General features: G+C 41.3%; 1 protein-coding gene across 1 annotated transcript in view; it reads left to right on the forward strand.

The window, feature by feature from the left end:
• Positions 1 to 18,634: 18,634 nt before the first annotated feature.
• RBMS3 (RNA binding motif single stranded interacting protein 3) overlaps positions 18,635 to 24,906 on the forward strand; it is a 723,803-nt gene continuing 717,531 nt past the window's right edge. The window contains exon 1 of the mRNA XM_075705237.1: positions 18,635 to 18,814. Coding sequence (XP_075561352.1) covers positions 18,635 to 18,814 — 180 coding nt within the window. The remainder of the gene's footprint in view (positions 18,815 to 24,906) is intronic.

Consider the following 24,906-nt stretch of genomic DNA (forward strand, 5'->3'; position numbering starts at 1 on the left):
CAAAAGAACTAGACATACGTTCATGAATATGATTATGTCTACATTGCACCTTAGGGGCCGGACCACAGAGCTCACTAAAGCTGCTGTGCCCCTTGATGTGTCTCAGTGATTTGCATGGTCAAATATAGGATGCCTGTAGCATACCCTACAGGGCATAGAAAGGTTTCTGGAGCTCAAACAACCCACAAACCCATCTGCCTTTGTATTTCACAACACTAGGAAGATCCACATAGCTGACTTGTCATTGGCCATGTTATCACTGCAAGGCAGCTGATGCTGGGCCAATGTATAATTCAGACAGAAGCATACTCCAACTTGCTAGGACTTGATCTAAGTTTTCAGTCTGCAGCATGCCCCAAATCTTTCTCACTGAAAGTTCACAATAAACATATCATTCATATCCAAAGAGTGTGGGCCTAGGACAACTATGGGCCTTAAAAAATGGGCTTTAAACATACACTCCACAAAACCAGAGATGAAGCCTATATAACATGTCTAACAGATAACTGAAGAGAACTTAATAAGCATTCTCCAACAAAATATATACTGTACGATCAAATGGAAATTGGCATATGAAAGAGTACCTGTAGAGTTTAACATCAGTAATAGTAAATGAGAAGACAACCAAGTGCCGGGTCCTGCACTTCAGTCACAACAACCCCATGCAACACTACAGGCTTGGGGAAGAGTGGCTGCAAAGCTGCCTGGCTGAAAAGGACCTGGGGGTGTTGGCTGACAGCCGGCTGAACATGAGCCAGCAGTGTGCCCAGGTGGCCAAGAAGGCCAACAGCATCCTGGCTTGTATCAGGAATAGTGTGGCCAGGAGGAGCAGGGAGGTGATTGTCCCCCTGTACACGGTGCTGGTGAGGCCACACCTGGAATACTGTGTCCAGTTTTGGGCCCCTCAATACAAGACATTGAGGTGCTGGAGAAGGGCAACGAAGCTGGTGAAGGGTCTGGAGCACAGGCCTTATGAGGAGCGGCTGAGGGAACTGGGGTTGTTTAGTTGGAGAAGAGGAGGCTGAAGGGAGACCTTATCGCTCTCTACAGCTACCCGAAAGGAGGGTGTAGTGAGGTGGGTGTTGGTCTCTTCTCCCACGTAGTTAGCGATAGGATGAGAGGAAATGGGCTCAAGCTGCTCCAGGGGAGGTTTAGGTTGGATATTAGGAAAAATTTCTTTATGGAAAGGGTAGTCAAGCATTGGAACAGGCTGCCCAGGGAGGTGGTGGAGTCCCCATCCCTGGAAGCATTCAAAAAACGGGTAGATGTGGCACTCTGGGACATGGTTTAGTCTAGTCTACCCTTGATTGGTTTAGTGTGGACTTGGTAGTGTAGGTTAATGGTTGGACTGGATGATCTTAAAGGTCTTTTCCAACCTAAATGATTCTATGATTCTGTTAGGATGTTAGTGTGTGCTAACTCTTAAGAGACCTTGGATATGTACCCTGCATGACAAAGCATGCTGAATGTACTGGAAATCTCCATTGCTATTGTCACAAGAATATTCTACAGCTGCATGTCATTTTGTTGTGCACATATACCCAAACATAGAAAGTTTGCACAGCTATCATCTTCCAAGGGCACTGCCAGGTTTGAACAGCTTTATTTTATGCCATGATTGCATTCATCATTTCTGGCTACAGGTATCTTAGGAAACGGTGGTTCAGTCTGTCTCCTTAGGCACTGCGTGTCCTTCATACCTTCCTCAGAATTGCACTTGACATTTCAATATCTGAAACCTAGTGTATGTGACACATCATGTTGATTTCCACACTTGAGTTGGGCATCAGGAAGAGTTCAATATTCATGCCCCAAAGAAACAAAATATTTCAAAGGACTGAGTCTTAAAAAAAATTTTGAAAACAGGAGACATGGGGCAGAACAAACAATTTAAAAAACAGTGAAATATAAATATTTTGTAAGAGAAATACATATGCAGTGCACTACTGATAACCTTGGCAGAAAGACAGCAGTCCTATCACCAAAAAAAAAAAAAAGTTCTGAAAGAGTAGAAAAATGTTAACAGTTGGCCAGCTGTTAGGAAAAAACCTTATCCAAATTCTAAACACTAAGCAGCAAAGAAGCAAGACTCTTAATGTATCTGCAGCTGGAAAGCTGAGCATGAACATGAAATCAGTGCCAGAGGAATGTTCTCTCAGGGCAGGGCCGTGTTTTATCGTCTAAGCACTGACCTGAAGCATTATTAGTACAAATGTGGCAAGTGGAACTACCCATTTTTGTCAGCCTTTCTCCAGCTAGACTAAGTCAAACCTTAGACTAATTCAGTTACTTTGAGATTAATTCTGGCAGAAGTGGAAAGTACAGTACTACTGGTCTCTGACTATTTCCATTGGCACTTCCTTCCAAGTTTCTTTTTGTCCTACCTAGACTAAAAGCCTTAATTTATAGAGCGTCATCTCTAATGTCAAAATTTATCTTCCTATAAGGCATTAATGCCTACTAATGCTTATACTAATGCCTAATTGCCTATTAAAATCTGCTAGCATTATTACACACACACCCCGGTTGTCTTTTTTATATTTGTTCTTTGGAGTAGGAGTCATCTGTGTTCTCTTTTTTGGTACAGCTCCTAGCACAAAGGGGCCCTGATCTGAGACTGATTTTCTTAAGTAAAAAAGTTCTAGAGGAGATGTATTGGGAGGAAAAGTTTCAAAATAGAGCTATGCCATCTGAGCTTCTGTGCTTCACTGCATGACTCCCATTTTAAAGACAGGGTCAGATTCAGGAGTAAAATAGTTGGAAAGATAAAAGGGGGGGCTACGTGGGACTTCTGCCAAAAATAAGATCCTCCATCTATAGTCCTGAAGTCTCTGAGACTGACCTGTCATGTTGTGAAATCATACACCTTGTGCCAACCTTCATTTGTGTGATGAGAAAACACAAGGACAGAAGGTTACAACCGTTTCCACCAAAAAAAGTTTAATACTAAACATATGGAAGTGTCATGTGAAGCTTTGATAATCGCTTAAATAATTATTTGATTGACTGAGATACCTTATCATGTACTCAACAACATTTCAGTCAAAAAGTGTAAATGCCAAAATATGTGAATCTTGTATTATTCAGTCAGATAATATAAACTGAAAGAGTGACTATGTGAGACTGAGGTATGCTTACCAAGAAATAGAGCTACCATTATTAACATACTTTTTAAATTTAATTTTTATTTTTCTTGATTGTAAAAGGAATTTTTAAGGAACCTCATTTATGAAAGAACAGGGAAGTAGTATGGAGTCGCATAAAGTACTTGCTGATAAGCAATCCTTAGAATCTTTGAAAATGCCATTTCTTTAATAACTATACCAACTGCCACCCCCAACCACAAAGAAAAGCTTAACTGGCCCAGTGACTTGAGAAATGCAGCCGTTGTTTAGGGAGGCTAAACAAAGTATTATTCTCCATTTATTTTAACAGATATTTACAAGCATATACAATTTGTAAATGCACATACTGTCATACATGTAAGCAAAAAGAAAAAAAAAAAAAAAAGACCTCAACAAATGATACCGTTGATGATTTAAGATTCCACAATCCCCTTTATAGCCCCTTAATAGGTATTACATGCAGCAAAAACAAAAAAGGAAATTTTCCATTTTAACCAGGCCTCTTAATCCTGAGAAGTATTTAATCTGTTGGAAATGCCTCAGTGCCACATTGCTGATGGCATGCAATAAAGGTAGTTGACCTGTCCCCTGTGGAGCAAACCCAAGGCAGTCTGCCTAATCTCATCCTGGGAAACACATCCAGTATCACTGCAACTGGAGAAATCACATGGGTATTTTTTCAGATGCCTTGCAAATACATACACAAAAATTATTAAAACAAGCTTTGTTCAGTTCACAGTTTAGCCTTTTTGAAGTATCTCCCATGCCCTTGAAGAACAAAGAAGCCAGCTCTATTTAAATTCTGTTTTTACGATTGTCTGCAAAATGCCTCTCATCCCCTTGAGAGGAAATAACTCGATCCCCACAATGCCAGGTTTCAGAGGAAATACTGGTACAGTCAAAGTCTAAAATAAACACATATAATTGGCAGAAGAATAATTCCCTATATTTAAGCCATTGTCTTTTCCCATTATTAAGTGTCTTAAGATATAATACAGTTTTGCTAAATTTTAAATACTCAAGTTGAAGTTTTCCATGGCAAGTGTCTGCCTCAGGCTGAAACGCATATAGTTCTTTACTTGTTTTGGAAGGCTTAAGCAAGCAGAGTGCATCTATGCCTCACAATAGGTTTCACAGGAAAATATTTTTGCCCCTATGAAAAATGTTTACAATTACCAAGGAAACTGTATTATCTTCATGTTCTGGAGCAGCGGCCTAAAATTTGGCATGAGCTCTCCTGTGAAAATCTGCCTACATTTGGCTTGCATTTATAACCTGCTGGGAAAAAAATAAGAAAAAGCTTCCATGTTTTTAGCCATTAGGGTTTGGCAGCTATCTTCTCCAAAGCTTCATCTTCGCTGGGTCTGCTCCTTGCCTGGACTGAAGGGGCTGAGTGGAACTTTGTGCAATTCCTCCTCTCTTTGACAGGTGTTGTGGTTTGGAGAACAGAGCTTGTAGCAGAAGATTCTCTCTCTTTTAGTGTCAAAGAACCCCTGCTGATGCCACAGCAATAAAAGGAAAACTGTCTAAGTGGACCATTAGGAGCTGGATCTGAGTGTTACAAGGATGGGGACAACGACGAAGCACAAGAGAAGAGAGAGTAACTGAAATTATTAGCCAAAAGATGTGAAGACAGAGAAAAGTGGAGTTAAAATGTAAAAATAATAGAGAGGAGTGGGAACAGACTGGATCTCAGAAAGGAATTATTTGACTGGGAAGGCCAGCAGGGAATCTGTGACTGTAATATGGATGTACTGGAAATAGCACCAATGGAGGATTTATGATTGGAAAATGATAGATAGGTATATACCTTTGCCTGCCCTCTAGAACTAGTCTTTTGCTCCTGTCAGGTAATAATTCTGTAGGCCAGATGAAATGCATGTCTCGCCTGCCTCTTGTGGCTGATTCACAGAAGAGTGACAGCTTTTCACGACACAAATACTTCTCTAGATTGCATGTCAGAGGTCTGTGCTGCACCTAAAAACTCAAACCAGTTGAGAGTACGTGCATGTGATGTAACTTCTCTTTATAATTTTTGCTTTTAAAAGCTAGGAAGTTGCATTGACTTTCCAAACATCGTCTTACTGTTCTTTGGGCTTTTATGCTTAACATATACTTAACTTACTTCATTGAAAATTCATGATGGCAAGTTTTTCACTGAAACCCGCTATGAATCAGTCATTCTTAGAATACCCTTACTGTCTACATGGTTTGTGTTTCTGTCATCACATGTCTCTGAGGAGGGGAACTCTAAATCAGAATATCCAAGGAAAGAGAATATTTGACACATATTCAAGCTCATAGAGCTTAAAAGACAGGGATACATGTGTAAGCTAAAAATGCAGCTGCCTGGAAAATGTTCAGTGATGAGAAATTTGCAAGGGCTAAGGACAGAAACACAGTAAATTTCTCTCTGGTCATTCAGCTGTGCTGCCCAATTTAGTAGAGCTCTGGAGACCAGAATCAACCCATTCCCACACCCCACGTGGTGCTCTGTATTTACAAACCTTGATTGTGTTGGTAAACACTGAGGAGTTTCCTTTGCCTTTGTACTGTAGCACTAACCGGGCTATTATGCAACCTTAATACTTTTCTCTTTTTACTATTTACTATTTACTATTTCTTGTTTGCTGTCATTCTAAATAGCACTGCTATTTAGATTTATATAAAATTACAAATGAAGAAATAGAAAAGAATATTTTGACTACAGTTCTGCTAAGTACACAGTGCTTTCTCATGGTAAATGCTCCCCACAGATATCATGTCTTAAGACCACCATTGCTTAGAATTAAGAAAAAACGAAACATCCAAGTGATGAAGTCTATTGCAAGATCGGTGGAACATACAGAAACTCCACTCTGGCTAGGAAAATTGAGTCATTGCCACGACTAAGAGAAATGAGATGCCTTACTCATAAATCCCTCCCAGTCTTCATCTCTCAGACATCATAATTAATGAATAACCATTTGTTTACAAGTAGGCTATATCATCGTCTGGTAGCTGGAAGTCTGTGAAGCTAGATCATATTTACCTCTTTCTGAAGCCTTCCAATAGAGCTTCTACAAGGTTTCCCTTTGACTATGTCTATAAAAATGAAATCCACTTTAATCCCTTTGGATACTGTATTAGGTACAACTTTTTTCAGACTGCGTGAAAATCTTGAAATATCACTGTGAGGATTTTTTTTTAAGATGGTTTAATTGTAAGCCAGTTTAAGTGATGTAATGTAGCTGCATTTCCTTCAGCCTTTAATTAACTGAACAGGGTAATTATCTTTTGCAGTTACGATTAATATTTTTTCCTAAAATTTAGAGCTATCAGACAACTGAAAAGTTTTCAAGATAATAAACGATGTTGAATGTGTCCTGGTTATTAGAGATGTTTAACGATGAGAAGTGAAAGCAAAAGTTGATTACCAATGAGCACCTGAACATTAAGAAGAAACAGTTTTTTCCAAAGGATGGATTTAAAGAGAAATTTTAAAAACTTCTCTCCTCTTTGAACTATTTTGTTCTGAGATGTCTATTTTTCAGTGTAGAGAAAATGTTTATTGATAATTCCTTCTGAAGAAGAACAGAGATTTCACTCTCAAACCACCACCATCAGTTGTAAAGGCTGTCCTTTTTCACTTTGTCCCTACATCACATTCCTTTCAGTTGCCTCCTGGAGACAAAATCTCTTTAGTCAAGTATTAGTGAGATAACAAGGAGCTGTATTTTAACTAGTACAGATAACCTGGTTGCTGTGCCAAAAATTCAAGTTTTCATCTTTGAAAAAGAAATTACTCCAGAGAATTTTTTTCCCCACAACTCTTAAAATATACACCAGCACCAAATCAGCACCCTTTCATGGATTCACTTGAAGACCTGAGCTGTGAAATTTCAGCTCAAGAAATTAAGAATTCTTTGTACTATGACAAGTAATACATACCAAACTTGTTACCCAGAACTGGCCAAATGAGATCTTCCAATATAATGGTATCTTTTCATCTTTTTTAGTGAAATCAATATCTGTGATTTTAACTTTCAAGATTTTCTGAATTTCTGCTTGAGGGCATGTATGGCAAATACGGTCCTACATCCTTTCAATTTATATCTCTTCTGTCTACTACTCATGAATCATAAACTTGTTCTTCAGCCAGTCTGCTGCATCCATTTAATCTAAACTTAGTCTTGGATTTCTGAATTGCTGTTCTTTTAATACTTGTCCATAATCTGTTACACCAATTAGTGAGTTTCTGCTCAGATTAATTTCTTTTTCCAACATCTTAGAATTGTTTCAGCAATCAAGATTTTATTCTATTTTTCCCCCTGGAGACTGCTTTCAATTCTCCTTTGTGTTTGAAGGGAATTTTCTAACTTCCACTGATAAACACTTCTTTTTCTTGAGAATATTACTTTTTCCCAATGCCATGGGGTTTCTTGCTGTTTCTTGCTTGTAAATGATTTTCTAGTTCATCCTGAAACATGGCAAATGGGACTGAGCTAAGAAGCAGGGATGTTTTTGTTTGCCATGTACCCTCTATTCCTTTTCACATATGGGGGTTAGGTGTGTCTGTATAATACAGAAATATATGCTTTATATATTTGTGCTTTATATACTGATAGATACCCATATGTTTAAATGCACAAATACACAGGGTCATGTGAGTGAGTTTTTTTAATGAAACATAGAGAATAGCTTTAATATTTTCTTGTCCTCTTTGTTTTTGTGTACTCTGCAGATATACTTGAAACATATTAATTATTTCCTTAACAGAGAATAAGCAAGTTCTCAACTTGGGATTCTCGAAGTTAGGTCGTTGAGAAAGAATGACTGAAAGGCAATATTATCTGCTCGTATGTATTTAACCCTCCCATCCCTCTGAATCATGTCCCAGAACACAGGTTTCTTTAGTAGAAGGCAAATCTTAAATAAGAGCTTAAATGTTCTCCTTAAATAGACTGTTATGTTGCTATGACAGGTTAAAAAAAAAAAAACAAACCAGCTATTAGATGTCACAGGACTGTAGAATCACCAGATTGTTTAGAACTTTAGTCTGACTGATAGCACTGCACTGGAAGATGCAGCTGTAGAAATCAAAATGCATATCTAAACAACACTGAGTCATTAGCCATGTTGTTTGAAAAAGTAATGTCTACTGATTTGCATTTGCTTTGCTGTACCTTATTTTGGATTTTTAAAAAGCCTTATAAGATTCTTAGAGTATTAGACCTTTATATGGGTAAAGAGAACATCAACAGTTACAGGAGTTACAATAAGAAATGTTTTTTACACTGTAGATAAAATTTGTTATTTTTGGCATAAATTAATCACAGCGTGGTGGGAATTAAGAGGAAACGTCTAGCACAGACTAGTTATTGCATACATATTCAATACTTTTGCCTACTTTCCTCTGAAGAGCATTTGGCACTGGGCACTGTCAAGGTATTGGAGCAGGAGGCCTGTTAGTCTTATCTAGGATGTCAATTCTTAATTTTCTTCTAATTTGTTTTTAGAAAAGACAGAAATGCCTATTATAGTAAACACACAAATAATTATTCCAGAGCAGTTATTGTAGGGTTAGCAAAACAGATAACTTGACATGCTTATAAAATCTGTATAAATATAGCCAAGTATGTAAACTGTAATGTTTCTCATTAGAAAGTAATAGAAATGCAAATTGATTTCACGGAAGGCACACAAAATAGTTCTTTTCTGCAAAATTGTTTTGTTATTGTGAGACATCAGTGTGATAATGCCACAAGAAACAGCAGGTATCTTGCTGTTGCTTAGTTCTAAGAAGATGGGGGTTTTCCCAATACCAGACCTGCTCAGGTTAATGTACAGCTCTATTATTTCTCATAATAGCTGTTTAGCTCTTTGACTATCTTCCAGACAAAGCTCTTGCATTAAACCAGAAAACATGCGCTAGATCTCCTTCACATAAGCCCTGTCTTCATGGACATAGCCTCTAGCTCTCAAACTTGAATTCCATTTTTAAGTATACTAAATTCTGCTTTGGTGGAATACCATTTATCTTATGTTCAGCTGTGAACTGACTTTCATGAGAACACAAGGTAATTTAAGAACTGTTACTGCTCAGGGCTTGAATCCTGACTACTTTTACATGTACACAGAATGATGTGAGGACTCAGGTTTCACATGCCAACACAGTGTTCCCAGAGGGCCAGAGCTTAAACTCTGGAAAGCAAATTTCAATCGAGGTAGGTACAGGGAGATCAAAGGAAAGCACCTTTTGGAGGTTGAGAATAGATTAAGTCGCTGATGAAGAAGTAAAAATATAATCTCTCAGATTGCTATTGGACTCTGACTTCAACTGTTTTCTGCAGGTGGGAGTTCTCCTCGTGCTCATATGAAATGAGAGGAATAGCTGAACAGATAAGCTCACAGACTATGAGTGAATATGATTTGTTGTATGAGAGGCAAGTGCAAGAGTTAAACTGGACAGTGAACAGCTTAGCAGTCCAGTTCTTTTCCCTGGCAGCTGAGTCTTGTTTTTCAGAATCTAAGCATTCACTCTAAATAAATTTTCTCCAGCTCTTGCTACAATATCCTGTCAAACACAAATAAATAATGAAATAATATACTGTAATGGCAAATAGGCAGTGCCCAATGGATCCCAGTGCATTGGGATTCATTGGGCTGGGATAGCTGGGACTGATGCAGAATTCAGTGAAGGACCTAGCTTAATGCTGAAGATGGCATAGGGAGACGGTAGCTGGTTAATACAGCCTCATACCTGTCTTGATCCAGGAATTTTACTTCTGGTTAGATGACTGGCACCATTGTAAAGTACAGATATGCCATGAGTCTTCACAGCAGGATTAAACAAGAGTACTAACAGTTATGAATTGTGCCTACTTGTAGCAAAGGAGTAATAACTTCTCTGAAGTTAACTGACCCCTATCGACTGTCAAAATTATGAACTACTTCACTGTCAATTAAAGGGCACAAGAAAGGAAATGAACAAATGCACTCTAACATCTACATGATGTCTGGCATCTTGTTTGTTTGATCTTAAATTGTGTTATCTTATTTTGGTGTCATTGCTGGAAATAGATTAGATTGTATCTGCAGCATTGTATTGGGTTTTTTTGCTTTTGCTGAGTACAACTCAGAACCAGATTTTCGAAATACCGCATCTATTTTTCAGGTACAATTTTCAGCACTGCTTTTTCTGCAAGCAAATGATAAAATATACAGATATGCATACAAACCTCAGCTGTATGTGCTAACTGAATACAAACTAAGCACAAATGGGCTTTTACAGATGTAAATTCTATCATTTGCTTGTACAAGTGACAGTGATAAACAACCACACACACCAGTGATTTGCATGCACAAAGTTGAAGTTTAGCCCTGAGTGCTTTTTGAGACCTTAAGTGTCATACCCTGTTGACAGCATATTTGACCTGAGAGCATCAGCTTTTTAATCAAAACATTTCCTTGCAACTTTGGTTTATTTTCTTTATATCCATTACCATGTCTATTTATTTTTAATCTATCATCAAAACATCTATCTTTGAATGTTTAGGCTGACTGTTGTCTTTTGCTGAACTATTGCTAATATGCTGGCAGGCATTGCTATTCCAGTACGTTTGCCTAATTTGGGGTCTAATCCTACTTATTTTGAAATTACTGGACATCTTTCCATTGGCTTTTAGATTGTACACTCCTTGGGGCAGGGATGTGTCTTCCATTGTTTTTTGTGAGTGCAGTACCAGTGATGGTGTCCAAGAAATACAAGTAGACAATAACCTATTCTTTCAAGGAACAAAAGGATGTTCTTTTTGATGCATTCATCTTTCATCTCTCTTGAGTTTGCCATTCAAAGTCAGAAAACTCTTTGCAGGGTTTTTCACTTTCACCAGTTTCCTAGGTTTTTGCATCTTATAGTCTTCTCATGTATCCTCATGAATTTGCTTTATACTCAGCTGTTCAAATGTCTGGTTTTAACTCTACAATTGTGGGTAGAAAAATTAAACAATAATAAATATCTTATGTGGCTTTTGGAAAATGTTTCTCTAAAATTTTTACTAGGTTTTTTTTCCTATAGCATCCTGCAAAAGCAGAAATAGTGAAAATGTGGCCTTTACAAATAAGGAGACATTGCTAGCTCCAAAGTCCTATATTGAATTTATTTATGGAATTTAAAATTATTTTGGAAAGGGAAAGTGCAGGATTTTGTGTTTCTCTTTCAAAGTCCAGTCCTTCATTCCACCTTGTAGTTGTAGTATTGACCTCAAAACAGGTTTATCCTAGGCAAAGACAGCAAAGTCAGACTCTCTCCTAAAGATTAATTAAAGTGGTGAAGACTATACTGCTTAAATACATACTCTGACTCACTAGATTCAGGCAGTTGCAGATTAAGACCTGAATATAGTGGACAAAACTGTAAAACCCTAAACTCAAGTCCCAGCAGTTGAATAGAAGAGTAATTAATAATGTACATATTTGTTATCAATGTCTAGTTTTAAGAAGATGTAATGAATCGTGTTTGGTTTTATTGATGCTTAAACATACTTTGTTTCTTTAATTTATGCTTAACACATTTTTTTTTTTACTCTAAGAAATTTGGTGAATTTAAATGTATTTCCAATCTGCAGAAGGAACAAGGAGAGAATGGGGCATATCTCAGCTGGGCCAGAGAGTTAGCAGAAGTTGGAAGAAGTAGTCAAATTGAGCAGTATGCATTAATTTAAAAATTAAAAGCAGAAATGCTTAAAGAAAGTGGTTTTGTGCATATTGTTTACACAGATACTACCAAATGGATTACTCATCTATTTTCATCAAGAAAATTCTCCAGACTTCAGTTTTGACAGCTTTAAACAAAACCCATCACCCCAGCTCAAAACTATATCTGCATATGTATATATGCAGTCTGCTACAAAAAAAAGATGCTGTTACTAGCACATTGAGGCCTTATGTTTCTCTCTACTACAAGGAAGAAAGGGATCAGTGGAGCTAAACAGCTAACTGTTCTGGGCATTCTCCTTACCCCGTGGCGTGTTCCAGCTCTGAGGATGTTTCTCTAGGATCCCACTGGGCATATCAGAAATAAAGGCACAGAGGAACACTCCACAGCATGGAAAATCGGACAGGATTAGTGCTCCTAAGACCTGCACTAGTTCCTATACAAATCTCCTCTGCACTTTACGCAGCAGAGCTCTGTGGTGTGTGTGGGCTTCAGGCCAGCTGGTGAAGCCGCAATGCCTGAGGGCCAAACCCACGCATATTCTTGTGGTCTGTCTCTCCCTGTTAGTGGGACTCTGAACTTCAGTGGACCAGTCCTTGCACACTGACCCTTGGCTGCCACTGGAGATGTTGTATCCCTTGTAGAGCATTCTCACGCCTTTGTCTGCTCCTGAAAGTTTAATCTCTGGCAATGAAGATTTGGCATCCATTAAGAAATAATACAGACCAATTCTTTCTCCCTTGTTTTAATGCATCTCCCTTTTGTTTATTTGTTTCTAACAAATGTTTATGACAAATTACTTTTTTCCCCATTTTCTAAGTTAAGTGAACTCAGTGGATGTTTTTCTTTCCAAAAAAAATGAAAACTAGGTCAAATTTTTCCATTTGGCCCAGATCCAAGCTTACCACAGGAAGTGAGAAGACTGCAGCATCACCCAGTGAAATACAGATGTTTTCAGATTGTGTGAAACGAATATCTGTGTGGCTGCGCTGCACGCCCATTTGCCTCAGAGCTGTGTTTCCTTTCTTTGGGTCTGCTAGGTTAGGCCTTTTGTCCCACCCAGTGATGACTAACTATGAGCCCAGGCCAACTCTCAGAAAAGCCAGCAGAAATAGCTGCTGCTTCTTCCACCTCACACAGCAATTTTGAGGGGAATAAAGCCTTCCATACACCCTGCACAATAGATACGTGCTCAAGTCATGACAACTGCTTTGGCAAGTGAGTGGAGGGTCTGCACGGCCGTTGCTCTCTTTGCACTATCTTGGGCAAGGAAGGATGAAGCTCTGGCTATGGCCAGAATAGTTTTGTTTTGTCAGTTATGTAGAGTATAAACTGCGAGGAGCTATGTTCATGTTTAAAAGTCATGAAGTCTATCAATTCTGTTTTGATAGCTTTCTAGAAAAGGAGCTGTAGGAGCTCAGGGGAACTCCCAAGGGTTACAGGATTTTTTGTTCCAGAAAAGGAATGGAGATAAGTCTTTAAAAGGCTCAAAAAATGTCACTCAAGGCTTGAGTTGTGCAGCCATTCTTTGTGGTTTCAGTACATGTGAGCAAAAATGTTAGAAAGCAGGGAAGAACTGATGTTATCAAAATTGTGGGTGGAACGCTAGAAGACAAGATGCTTTTGAAAATGCAGCTTGTAATGTATCCATTTTCATGTCAGACTGTGTAGAGAATGGTGGAATTCAAATAGTATTTTCATCTTTTACTCTCTAAGAATATCCACAGCATGTCTTTATATCCCTGTGCAACACAATTCTTTTAGGAAAGCATTTATTAAGCATGTACAATTATAGACTTTCTGAGACAGAAAACACCTGCATAGCTAGATCTCGAAAGTTACAGGAGCCCCCAGGTTACTGAATGTTTGCGTACTTGCAGTAAAGCACCTTAGATAACAGAAGCAGACATCAATGGGTGGGAAAATGACTCAATGAACATCTGTGTCAGCCACTTTGAAATGTATAGTACAGAGGGAATTATCGATAAGGTCAGAGTCTTCATGAGAAAGCAACTCTGTTTGCAACTCTCAAGCAAGAAATGAAATAGCCTAGAATGCAAGTTGACAGATAGAGTGTTGAGTGAGGCCCCAAGGAGCTCGCGTTGACAACAGGAAACCTTTGATTTGAATTGTCTAAGGGTGGTAAAAGGTCAAAATTATTCAAATGTTGAATGCAGTGGGTAGGTGAATCCTGAACCAACAGATAATGTGAGGCAGCAGAAAGCCAAATGCTGCATCTCTCATACAATGATAGCTGTGTTTTTATAAAGATTGCATATATCCTGCTAACTTGTAATTGCCATTTTTGTACATTTGACATGCAACATCTGCAGTTTATCCACATGAAGAAAAATATAAATGTGCTTGAGGAAGACCTGAAAATATCTTTGAACAGGAATTGTTATGTAAGTAACCATCAATAAATGTCTTAGTTTCTGAGCAGTTATCTTAAAACTACCCATAAGAAAAAGTGATAAATTGCTAAATAAAACAAAGGACCGAAAGAAGAGACCATGGGAAGGGCAAAAATGTTCTGTTTAATCTGCCACTCAACTACTTTATTATCCCAGGCAAATAATTTAATTTGTGTATGTCTTCCCACCATTTCTAGCCTTATTAATTAGGACCACAGAGGATTCCCTTGCCATGTGGCTTGCACAGTATGTTGTACTATCATCTGATCATAACCAAGAATAAGAATGCAAAAATGACAGTTTTCTACAGGAAGCAATCTTTGACCCTTTCCATCGACTTGTTCTGATACTTGGCCTGTAATTAAATCCATAAACTCATTGCTTCCTAATTTTAATTTTTTGAGACATGAAGAATGCAGTTGGTCTTGAAAGGTTTTCCTCTTGCATTTTAGAATGTCAGTGCCTCTGGAATCTATTTAGTCACCTACACCTGTTTTACAGTACAACCCACAAATGCAAAATATGCAGGAGCAGGGAGCGTGTATTAATGAGTTGCAGTATTGATTTCACCAGCAATATTTTAATGCCATTTCTCTTGAAAAATGAACAATAGATCTGGCCTCAGAAATTCTAAATGCTTGTTCGGTATGATAATAGACAGTCCATATTCAGTAATGTACCTTATTATTCTATATAGAAGCTAAATTATATGCTGTTTTACCACAGTGAACATGAGTGAAGGATCCATGCTAATTTTTTTCAGTCTGTCAGCACATCTGGAAAGCATTCCACACAATGTTGTTTTCTTACGAACATGGCCTTCCTGGTGTGGATTGACTTGCCCTCCAGTGAGACTTCCTGGTTTCTGCTTCTCAATGCATTGTCTTCCAGGACAGTTGCCATGTGATACAGAATTCTGGCTCACCATTCTTCCACATCATCTCCAAATACTGTTCTGCGGACTTATGTTTTGAGTTTGACGTATGGACCAAGTTAGTTGAAGGTACCGAAAACTTTTCATTATGCGATACCGATCAACTGTTCAGCTCTGTGGCCTGTTGCATTATTACAGCCTGTAGTCCCACTCTTCCTTCAGTGCTTACCAGAAATAATTCAGGGTAAAAGCTCACGTGCTTCTGCCTGGACCTAAGGAACCCAATACTTGTCAGAAGGATCACTTAGGAGACTGGAAGGAGGTCTTATTTCTTATCTCCTCAGCCTGCTTGTTCAGATTTTGTTAGTCTGTACAACCCTGTACAATTTGTTAGTGGTCCAAGATTTGTAGTTACCGTTTGTAACTCAAAGTATGTTTGGCCTGAAGACCATTATTTCTCTCACAGAAATTTGCGATGATTATTCGGACCTTTACCTTAGCCTGACAAAATATGTTCTACTTAGGATTCTCTTGAAATCCATTGAATAACAGCAGCCAGGCAGAAACGTGGTTTGTGCAGAGAACACCAGGAGCACACTGATGTCATGAATTATTTGTGATAATTTTATTTTTGCAATAGTATTGTAAATCTTTTGCAGCACGAAAAGGAAAGATGAGGAAAAGAAGAGCAAAGAAATAAAGAAAGGGAAATTTGAAATTCAGCAGCAAAGTACAAATCTTCGCACTGACTTTCATATAGTCTAGGGCCTGCCCATCTCTTCTTATGTATGATCATGTTCACTCAAACCATTGAAGAAGGTTCTATTCGTTTGGGGGGTTAAACTCTCCAGGATTAGGAGCAGAGCTTTCTGAGTCAAGGGTCCCCACCTCTGGAATTAGTTTTCCTTGGTTCTCTGCCAATGCCCAGCTCCAGTAAGCTTCAGAGCACATGGTGAAATGTTTGTATTTGGGTTAGCTTTTCTCTATTTTTAGATGGTTTCGTTTTGCTTTGAATTTTCCTTTACAGATCTGGAGATGTCAGGTTGGGAATTGTTATTTTCAAACAGCATTGTTTAATATTACCCACCACGGGAAGGTTTCTACGTCATTCATTTATCAGTAATTTTGTAAGTGTGCGCTCCAGCACCTGAATGAACAATTTTTTTATTTTCGTGTTTATCTTGCCATCTTCCAACCTGTGATACTGGAGGTACTTTGACCCAAACTGGAAAAGCTCTTGAGCACAGAATTTTGCTCCTTGTGTGCTTTGTTGTGTGTGGAGGGAGGTGGTGACCGCACAGGCAGACTGACAGGGGGGTGGCTCGTCATCTACGTGGGCTCATTGCTTTGCTCTGGGCAATTCTGCAGCAAAGTCCACCTTTGTACGTGTTCCATGCAAACAGGTCCCCCCAAAAGTGCCTGTCTGCAGCTAGTACTGCTTTTTGCTAATGAGACTAAAACTATATGAGTATCCAGAATTTTTAAATCCTTCTACCCCAAAATGTAGACTATATTTAAATGATTATAAATAAATAATTGTAAGTAGTCTAAAGTATTTGATTATAAACTTTAATATTCAGGCTTGATTGTTGTATTATTTACCTCAATTTTACACATCGATGCTGATAATTTCAAGAGAAATGCTCCTTATTTGCACCAATCTGAGAAGACAGCAGGGCCTGCAAATAACGTGACATGATTTGAGAATAATACTAAAGGATCTTTAGGGACGTGTATTTTTAAAATACAGCTTTGGTTTGTGACAAAGACTTTTTTTTATCTATTGCAAGATTAGCCCTTGCCCTTCGTCCAAATATATTGTTGCAATAAGATCTGTTCAGGTTCCCACAGTAACAATCCTGTTGGGCAACAACGGAACCCAAGGTGAGGAATAAAAGGGCACCATGTATACCTGATAGTCACCCGCTTCCCGAAATACCCTGGGACAGGTTCTCTCCTGGTGTAAAATAGACCAGCTCCGGAGGATGTGGCCCAGTATCTCTGCGGTAGCGGGTGGTTGCTATTGGAGAGGTCAGTACGCGCATGGGACAGATCAGGTATAGATCAGATACGTATCTTGACACTGCAGGCTCTCGGTAGATGTTCCCAGTTAACTTTCAAAGCAGCTGCTCCTCAGGACAATGTGGTGTTTGTTATATTTAGAAGTGCAGACTGGTCAGCTGATGGTGTCCTGATTTAAGAACGGTCGGGTCTACGCTCACCATTCATCCCTTCAAAATAAAAAGGGGAATAGCTGAAGAGTTGGCTTGGCTCCGGCGCCACTAAGGAAATTCTTGTTTTGGTATAAAACACTCTTAATGAGATTGCATTTTTCCCTACCATGTCTAACTTCAGTCTGAGAAGGAAGCTACCACGAGGAATAAAATAAGCGTGTGCGCACTGCAGTCGCGACTGATTTAGCAGCTTACACGGGATTTTTTTTTTTTTTTTCTTTTCTCTTCTGGTATTTGTGTTGATAAAATCGGAGAGCCGGTGGCTGGTACCGATTTAGATTTCCAGCCTGGATTTGCTCTTGTTTTTCTCCTTACTCCAGTTCTCCTTGTGCAATGCTGCGTGGCGCTGGCCGCCTGAGAGAGAGGGAGCTCCAGTCACACACATACGCTGAGAGCACGGAGAGGAGATTAACATCAAGGAGCCCACATTTGCAATAGCGGGTGGTGCTGGGGGGGAGGCCAGGGGAAAATAAAATAAAAGCAACAATCGGGTAAATGCTCGTCTCTCCTCGCCACCAGCACCTTGCACAGGTCTGAAATCGCTTGTTTTGCTTTGCTGTATTGCGCTTGCCTGGGATGTGGAGAGGGGAGGGGGAGGGGAGGAAGGGGGAGGTTTAACTTTTACTTGACATTACCGGCTTATTGTCAGTTCCCCCGTCTTAAACCCCGGTGGTTTCCCCTCGCCCCCACCCCCTCCCCGGGCTCGGCTCCCTCCAGTTAACTTTGTTCAAAGGGCTGCAGCCAGGAGGGCTTGTCCGGGCCTGGGACATAGATAGCGTAAAGTAAATAACCACCACAATTAGCCTGGGGCCGGGAGTTGATCTTCGTGGCGAGAGATCTGCTTAGTTAGCGTTTGCTCTTTCGGGGCGACTGAAGGCCGTCGTCCCAAGGACACGCGCGCTCACGCACACACGGGCACACACACGCACACCTCCCCCCCCCCCCCCCCGACATACACACACTCACTCTTACACACACACACGCGCGCACGCACACACACACACACACACACGCTGGATACAAAAGTCTGGAGGATCTAGGGGAGAATTGCAGCCGCCGGATCCGTGCAGCAGCGGCGGCCAGAGCCATGCGTGTCACGGCCTCCTGAGGGGGGAAAAAAGGAAGGAAGGAAGGAAGGAAGGAAGGAAGAAGGAAGGAAGGAAGGAAAAAAAAAAAGAGGAAAGAAAGAAGGAGAAAAAAGAAAAGAGCGAGAAGGGAAAGCACAAGAAAGACGCGGGGTGGTGGAAAGTGTTTGCCTGCTTTTGTCTCGCAATACAGTGAACTGGAAGATGGAGATGGATGTTAAGGGAGTTTCTCCGTGCCCGGAGCCCATCCCCCCGGCGGCGGGGTCTGGCGGCTGCCCGCACCAGCGCCCGCACCACCGCGATGGGCAGCCCGCCGAGCCGGCCCCCGCCGCCGACAGCGGCCACCCGGAGCGGAGGCACGGCAGCGAGAAAGAGGACAAAAAGGTAGGTCCGCTCCGCCGCCGGCCGGCCGGCGCCGCGCCCGCCGGAGGGGCCCGGCTGCCCGGGGCCGCGCTCGGCGGGGCGGGCAGGCGGCGGGGCGGCGGGCCCGCTCCCGCTCCCGCTCCTCCCGCCGCCGCCGCCGCCCGGCCGCGGCCGCGCCGCCGCGGGCAGCCCCGCGCCGCCCTTTGTCAGCGCGGCGGCGGGAGGCGGGGGGCCGGCGGCGGGGGTTGTCTGAGGACACGGGGGCGGCGGGGCGGGGAGGCGCGGGGCCGCGCGGCGGGGCCCGGGGCGGCGGGCATTGTTCCGCCCGCCCTGCGGGAGCGGCGCGGCGCGGCGGGCGGCGGCCCAGGTGCCGCCGCGAAAGTTTACCTCACTTCGAGGGGCCGGCGCCGGCAGGGCCGCCGCCGCCCGCCCTCCCCTCGCCGCCGTTGTCGGGCAGCGGCGAGGGGCGAGTCACCTGCGGGGAGCAGCCCGGGCGCCGCGTCCCGCCAGCCCTGCTGTGTCATTGCGGACCGGGGGACGGCCGCTGGCGGGCGAGGGAGAGCCTGCGGGTGAGGGAGTTCAGCCAGAAATGGGTCAGCTCGCAGCCTCCAGTGCGGATATGTCTGCCGCTGGAGGAGTCGCCGAGTAGGGAGGGTGGGATGGAAAAAGGTTGCCATTAAGATAATGTCAGCCCGAGTGCATTGATCGGCGCTTTTGTCTGTGGGCACCGTCTTCGTTTCCATTCATTTTCCTCGGCGTGGCTTTCCCGAACTGAAGCCGATGAATTCCGCTGTGTCTGGAGGTCTGTAATAGGCAGAGACTGATAAATGTGCAAGTTTCATCGTAATGCGGTGATTGTTGCAAGGAGCGATCCGTGTGTGAGAGACTGTGAAACGCATCCGTTTTATGTTTCGGCGAAATCCGAGTAATTCTCCGAACGGACAGATACCCCAAACCAGATTAGAATCCTAGCGTAAATGAAAAAAAAAAAAAAAAAAAAAAAGAAACGTTGCCGTGTACTGGATTTGAGCTGTGTTTCTTCAAGTAGTTTTACTATAGTTTGGTTTTCTTAGAAATCTGTAGGAGAACAGTAACACAATGAAGGACTGTAAACCAGCAGTGCAATAAATTAATGCAAGGACTATGTCACACCATCTATTTGCATGACTAGAGTTGCAATTATGAGAAATACACGGTATTTTGAAAAAACGGTATCCCTAACTGGAGACCCCGAGTTTGTAGTGTTTACCTCCTGTACTTTTAGGTTTGTCACTGTTTGGTAAAATCTGTCCTATTGTTTTAATTAAAAGAGCGTATCAACGACTGATCATTTTAACAGGGCCTGTGCAGCTTAATAAGGTGGATACAAGGGCTTTATTTTTAAAATGATAACTGGTGGTTTACATATTTTGATAGAGGTACACAGAATTTCATCTCCATTGAGTTAATGAATATTTCATTCTGTCATGACTGCATGTTACTGTACGTAGCTAAATGATTTGTGTGTGTATGATTGTTTCTAGGATCCCTTTCCTTGCATCCTGTTGCTTCCTGGAACTTAAAAGGCTTTTATTTAAAAATAATTAAAATGTAGAGCCAAGGTTGCCATTTACACGAGCTGGTTGTGCCAGTGCCTTGAGCATTTAAAAACCCTGCCATCAGCAGAAATCTGTGCTCAGTAGTTACTTTCTGCTGTGCCACACAGTCTGTCTAATGTTTTACCAATCGTGGACCTGAGGAAGGCAAACAAGGTATGACTGAAGGTGAATGAACACTAGAGAAGGCCTGGTTCTCTATGGTGGGGCTAATTAACGTGTTTAGATAGCTCAGTATCGCACTGTTTTATTCTGTATTTGCCGGCATTTTCTGGACAGAGGAACAAAAGTACTACCTTTTTTTGTCCTAGTTGTAGCTACGCTAAAGTACTGTGATATATTCCTTTTTTCAATCCACTATCAGCTTTTCCAGGCTCGCCTTTGCCAAGGTGGTTGCAATGATTTGCTTGTGTTTTTGGGAAGTGCTGTGATATTTCAAACCTCCCTAAATGTATGTATCTTTTCTGGATGCCGTCCCAGGACAACCAGTACTTCTTATTAGTGCAGAAGTATTTCAGATATCTGTTAAAATAGTGGCACCAGAAATGTGATGAGAAGGGGAAAACCCATTAAAGCGATAGTAAGATCCAACACTATTGCGAAAAAACCATTCCAACCACAAAACAAAACCCGAGTATTGCTGGAAACATCATCTAAGAACTTTCTAAATGGATTGAAGTAACACTACCATTGTTTATTTGACCCTTAAAGAAATGTCAGAGGCGCACTGATACATCCTAGAAGTGTAAGCACTCTATGTGGAAATTGTAAAGGACATTAGAACCTGATTTCCTGACACATGTATACTTATGAATATCTACATATTAAGATTTTACAACATCTCATGATTCCACTGTCAGGACTTGCTTTTAGGGATCATGCTTCAATTGTAAAAAAATCTTCTATTTTATCATTGAGCTCCATTTCCACTGGAGGTAAAAAGAGTTTTGCTTCCGTCTAAGTGGAGCTGGGTGAAATTTACGCTCTGATAAAGCCATTTTTTGCCACTACCTCTGAAAGGAACATTGCTGAATTAACCAAAGAAAGTATTTTCCTAATCCTATGGAACTTCAGTCGAAGGTACTACCATAGTGTCAATATATGGATATTGGAGCTTTTTTCTGCTGTATGTTCATTTTTTTATTTGTCTTTGAACTTCAATGAAATTGTGAAGCACATGCATAACTTGAAATATATCCCACTGTCTTCAGCTGGGATGCTGACATGCTGAAGTGTATGCTTAAGTGCTTTGTTGGAGGAAGACCGAGGTTACCTCCCATATATCTTTCTGTGTTGAAACCATCTCTGACCGATGTATGAGAAGAGAAATTATGAAGATTGACTTTATAATTTATTAAGTATACAGTACTTGGTGCTTTACAGCCTAGCTGCCATTTAAGCGGGAGAAAATTAAGCAGAAATAGTAGTGTGCAAGATTTAGAAGACGGTTGCCTCTATAAGGATACTAGTTTTTCTCATAAAGCAAAATACGTCAGAAAATATTTTTCAACAGTCCTACAGTATTTTCTGTTATTTTAGTTAAAAGCATGTAGGTCTAACCCTATATACAGCAGCATGTTGACATTCTGCAGTATGGCAAAGTGGGTGACTAAGGGGAGAGAACACCATGCAATCCTGGCTGTTTATTCCCGGCTGGAGGTGCAGCTGAAGCCTGCGACAGGTTGTGTGGGTGGGCCCTCACACCGTCTTGCCACTCTGTGACTTGGTGCAAGGGGATGCGGGCCCATAAAGTTTACCGAGGATTCTTTCCAGCTTATATTGGAGTGATAGCATCTTTGCAAAGATTGGTGTAGGGAGTGCTTTGAGAGTTGAAGGCAACTCTGCAATTTCGTTGCCCATTGGTGACTATGGGTGACATTTGCCACAGCTGACATTATGACCAGAATTTTTCCAGGGGTGGTATCCTGAGTTAGGACTCTCAAGCCCTTAGCTACAGCCAGTGTGTTACAGTGTTTCCATTTTCCAAAGTATTGTGTAGCCCCCAGGTCCTCCAAAAGTTGGTCCTAGGTATGGATTTGGTAATGTAACATTGCACACCCAAATAAGAGCATTTTATTTTGTTTTCCACTCTGTATATCTGAGGTTTGCACAAATCATTTAGCACAAATGATTTACAAGCACACCCAGAGCTTTCACTTTATACCTACGTTCCAGATAGATAAAAAAACCCCTGTGAAATAGCTCCAAGGTGAAGAACCTTCTGTGTATTTACATGGAAATGAGCACACCAAGGTTACAGCAAAAGCAAGCCTATCTGGGCTGGGTACGTTGTATTCTGGTTCAAAAACAATTTGCCAGTGTTTGATATAAGAGCTCTGAAGTGTTTTGTGGGCTTATTTGTATGTCGTTTCCCAGAATTCTTGCCTGTGATATCTGTGTGCAAGAGTGGTACCCAGGTGTGAGCTTCTGGAGGGGAAAAGCTGAGTGCTTTGGGGAAAGACACTTGGTATTAACTTGGGAATTCTGTTCTGCTGTACACGTGATCTGATCTAATTGCCAGTGTCTGAAAGCCCTACGCTAGTGTATTTACAGGACTACTGCTGTCAACAATACGGTGGTTGTTCACTCATCCTCCAGAAGCGGTAGGTCAGGAAGAGTGGAAGACTCTTCAGGGGCAATTCTTTTTTAATAATTTCTCTTGTGTATTTAGTTTTCTTTGGTTTGAAAAGCCTTATGTTACTATGATGTTTACATTTAGGGAAGAGAAGGCTTAAGAAATACAGTTTATGCTTGAAGCAGATGGTGGGAAGTTTCTTTTTGGGGGTGGATCACTCCAGTCTCAGGTCAGATGTGCTTATCTTTCTTTAGGCAGTTCCATTGTGCACAGGAGAGTAGTTGTCAACCACTCTCTTTTTCCTGGAGGTTTAGGTGTTTTTTTCAGATAACCCGGACCCAGCCCATTGAGCAACTTGAAGTTAAGGTCCAAAAGCTGAAACTGAAATCAGTAGTGGATGAGGGGAGAAAGTCTGGAGTGTGTGGGACAAACAAAGCAGAGATAGACAACACTACCAGTTGCTGATGGTAGCAGCTTCTCCTGATAATTGTATAAAATGCAACACTTTGTATTAGCTGGAGTTTCCAAGTACTGAAGGCTTTGTGCCAGGTCTATCATGATACTAGGCCATGATACTCATGGGCTATGGTCCTGCCAGGATGTAATGCAGGCATGAATAGTCAAGGGCAGGCCATTGCCTGCCTGGATGGACAAATTCTTAGCCGCCCAGAGACGGCAGAAAATTTTACTTGCGGCTGTTGCTATTCTGAGAGTTTGATGTCAGACAGAAATTCCAGTGTATCTTTGAAGTGTGGACAGAGCTGGAGAATAATTGGTCTTCTCTAACTCATTGCTAAGAATGTTTCAGAAGTCATTCCTCAGCCCAGCGATATCAACTCTGTCTTTTTCAGGTCCACTTTTAAGCACCTCTTCTTCATTTCTAAGCTGCTTCTTACCATGCTGTGGGCCATCATGATATTGGTATTGATCTGCACAGTCCAGTGTCTTCCTGATGAAACGGTCTGAAAAAAAGCTTATTCTGTGCTAGCACCCTGTTATTGCAGAGTGGTGGCTGGTGGCTGGTGGCTGTCTGGGTGGTGAGTCTGTCCCAAAGCCACAGACCCAGGACATGCCGAGTCCCTTATATTCACGTCTTTGTCCTGCAGACTCCCAGGTCACAGCTCCGGGGCGGGCTCTAATTCACAGCAGCATGGGCAGGATCCCAGATGCATCTGCCTGGGATGGCAGCCCGGAGCCACAGTGGCAGGTGCCTCTGGAAGGGAGGTTTTGGTCCTTTCTATTGCTGCTGTGGGCAGCAAAGCTATTAACCATGCCATTAAACTGATTCAGTGAGCAAGGCCCAGGGGCCATCTGCTTTGAGGAGAATTAGAAAAATTCAGATTAAAAAAAAATCAAAAAGACTAAATTCACTGTGAACTGAGAGCCTTGCTTTACAGGCAGGTCTACTGCATTACCATGCATTTGATGTACTCTGCCTCTCACGCTTCTCTTGCCTTCTACTGAGAGAATCCTTAGGTGAACCTAGGATTGTGCCTTTATTACAAAAATAAGCAGATGAGAGGAGGGGGGAGAGAGAGAGAGAGAGAAACTTAGTACCTCAACTGAAGGCAAGACTCATATTTTATTAGACATCAGAGAACCCATAAGGAGAAGAGAGATTGGGAATCAGGCCTCATAATTTTCATAGCTCCAAAATCACTTTTTATCTCATACTCTGAGAATTTCTTTTACCAATGTGGGAAAGAATCTTACCTTAAGTAGAGTAAATACACATTTAAAATGTATTGATTTTCAGGTGTCATATTGAGAATCTGGAATGTGGAGAATGAGGTCTAGCACCAGTTTTATGTTAGAGTTAAAGCATAAAGTTGGAGAGGGAGGAACTGACTTCTGTGCTTTGCCTGTGTCTGTGCTAAAACAACATACATGATAGTGCATATGAATGATTCTTTAAAATCTTACCCAATACTGAAACTTCTGAA

Source organism: Pelecanus crispus, chromosome 2, assembly GCF_030463565.1.
Source record: "Pelecanus crispus isolate bPelCri1 chromosome 2, bPelCri1.pri, whole genome shotgun sequence".
Lineage (NCBI taxonomy): Eukaryota > Metazoa > Chordata > Aves > Pelecaniformes > Pelecanidae > Pelecanus > Pelecanus crispus.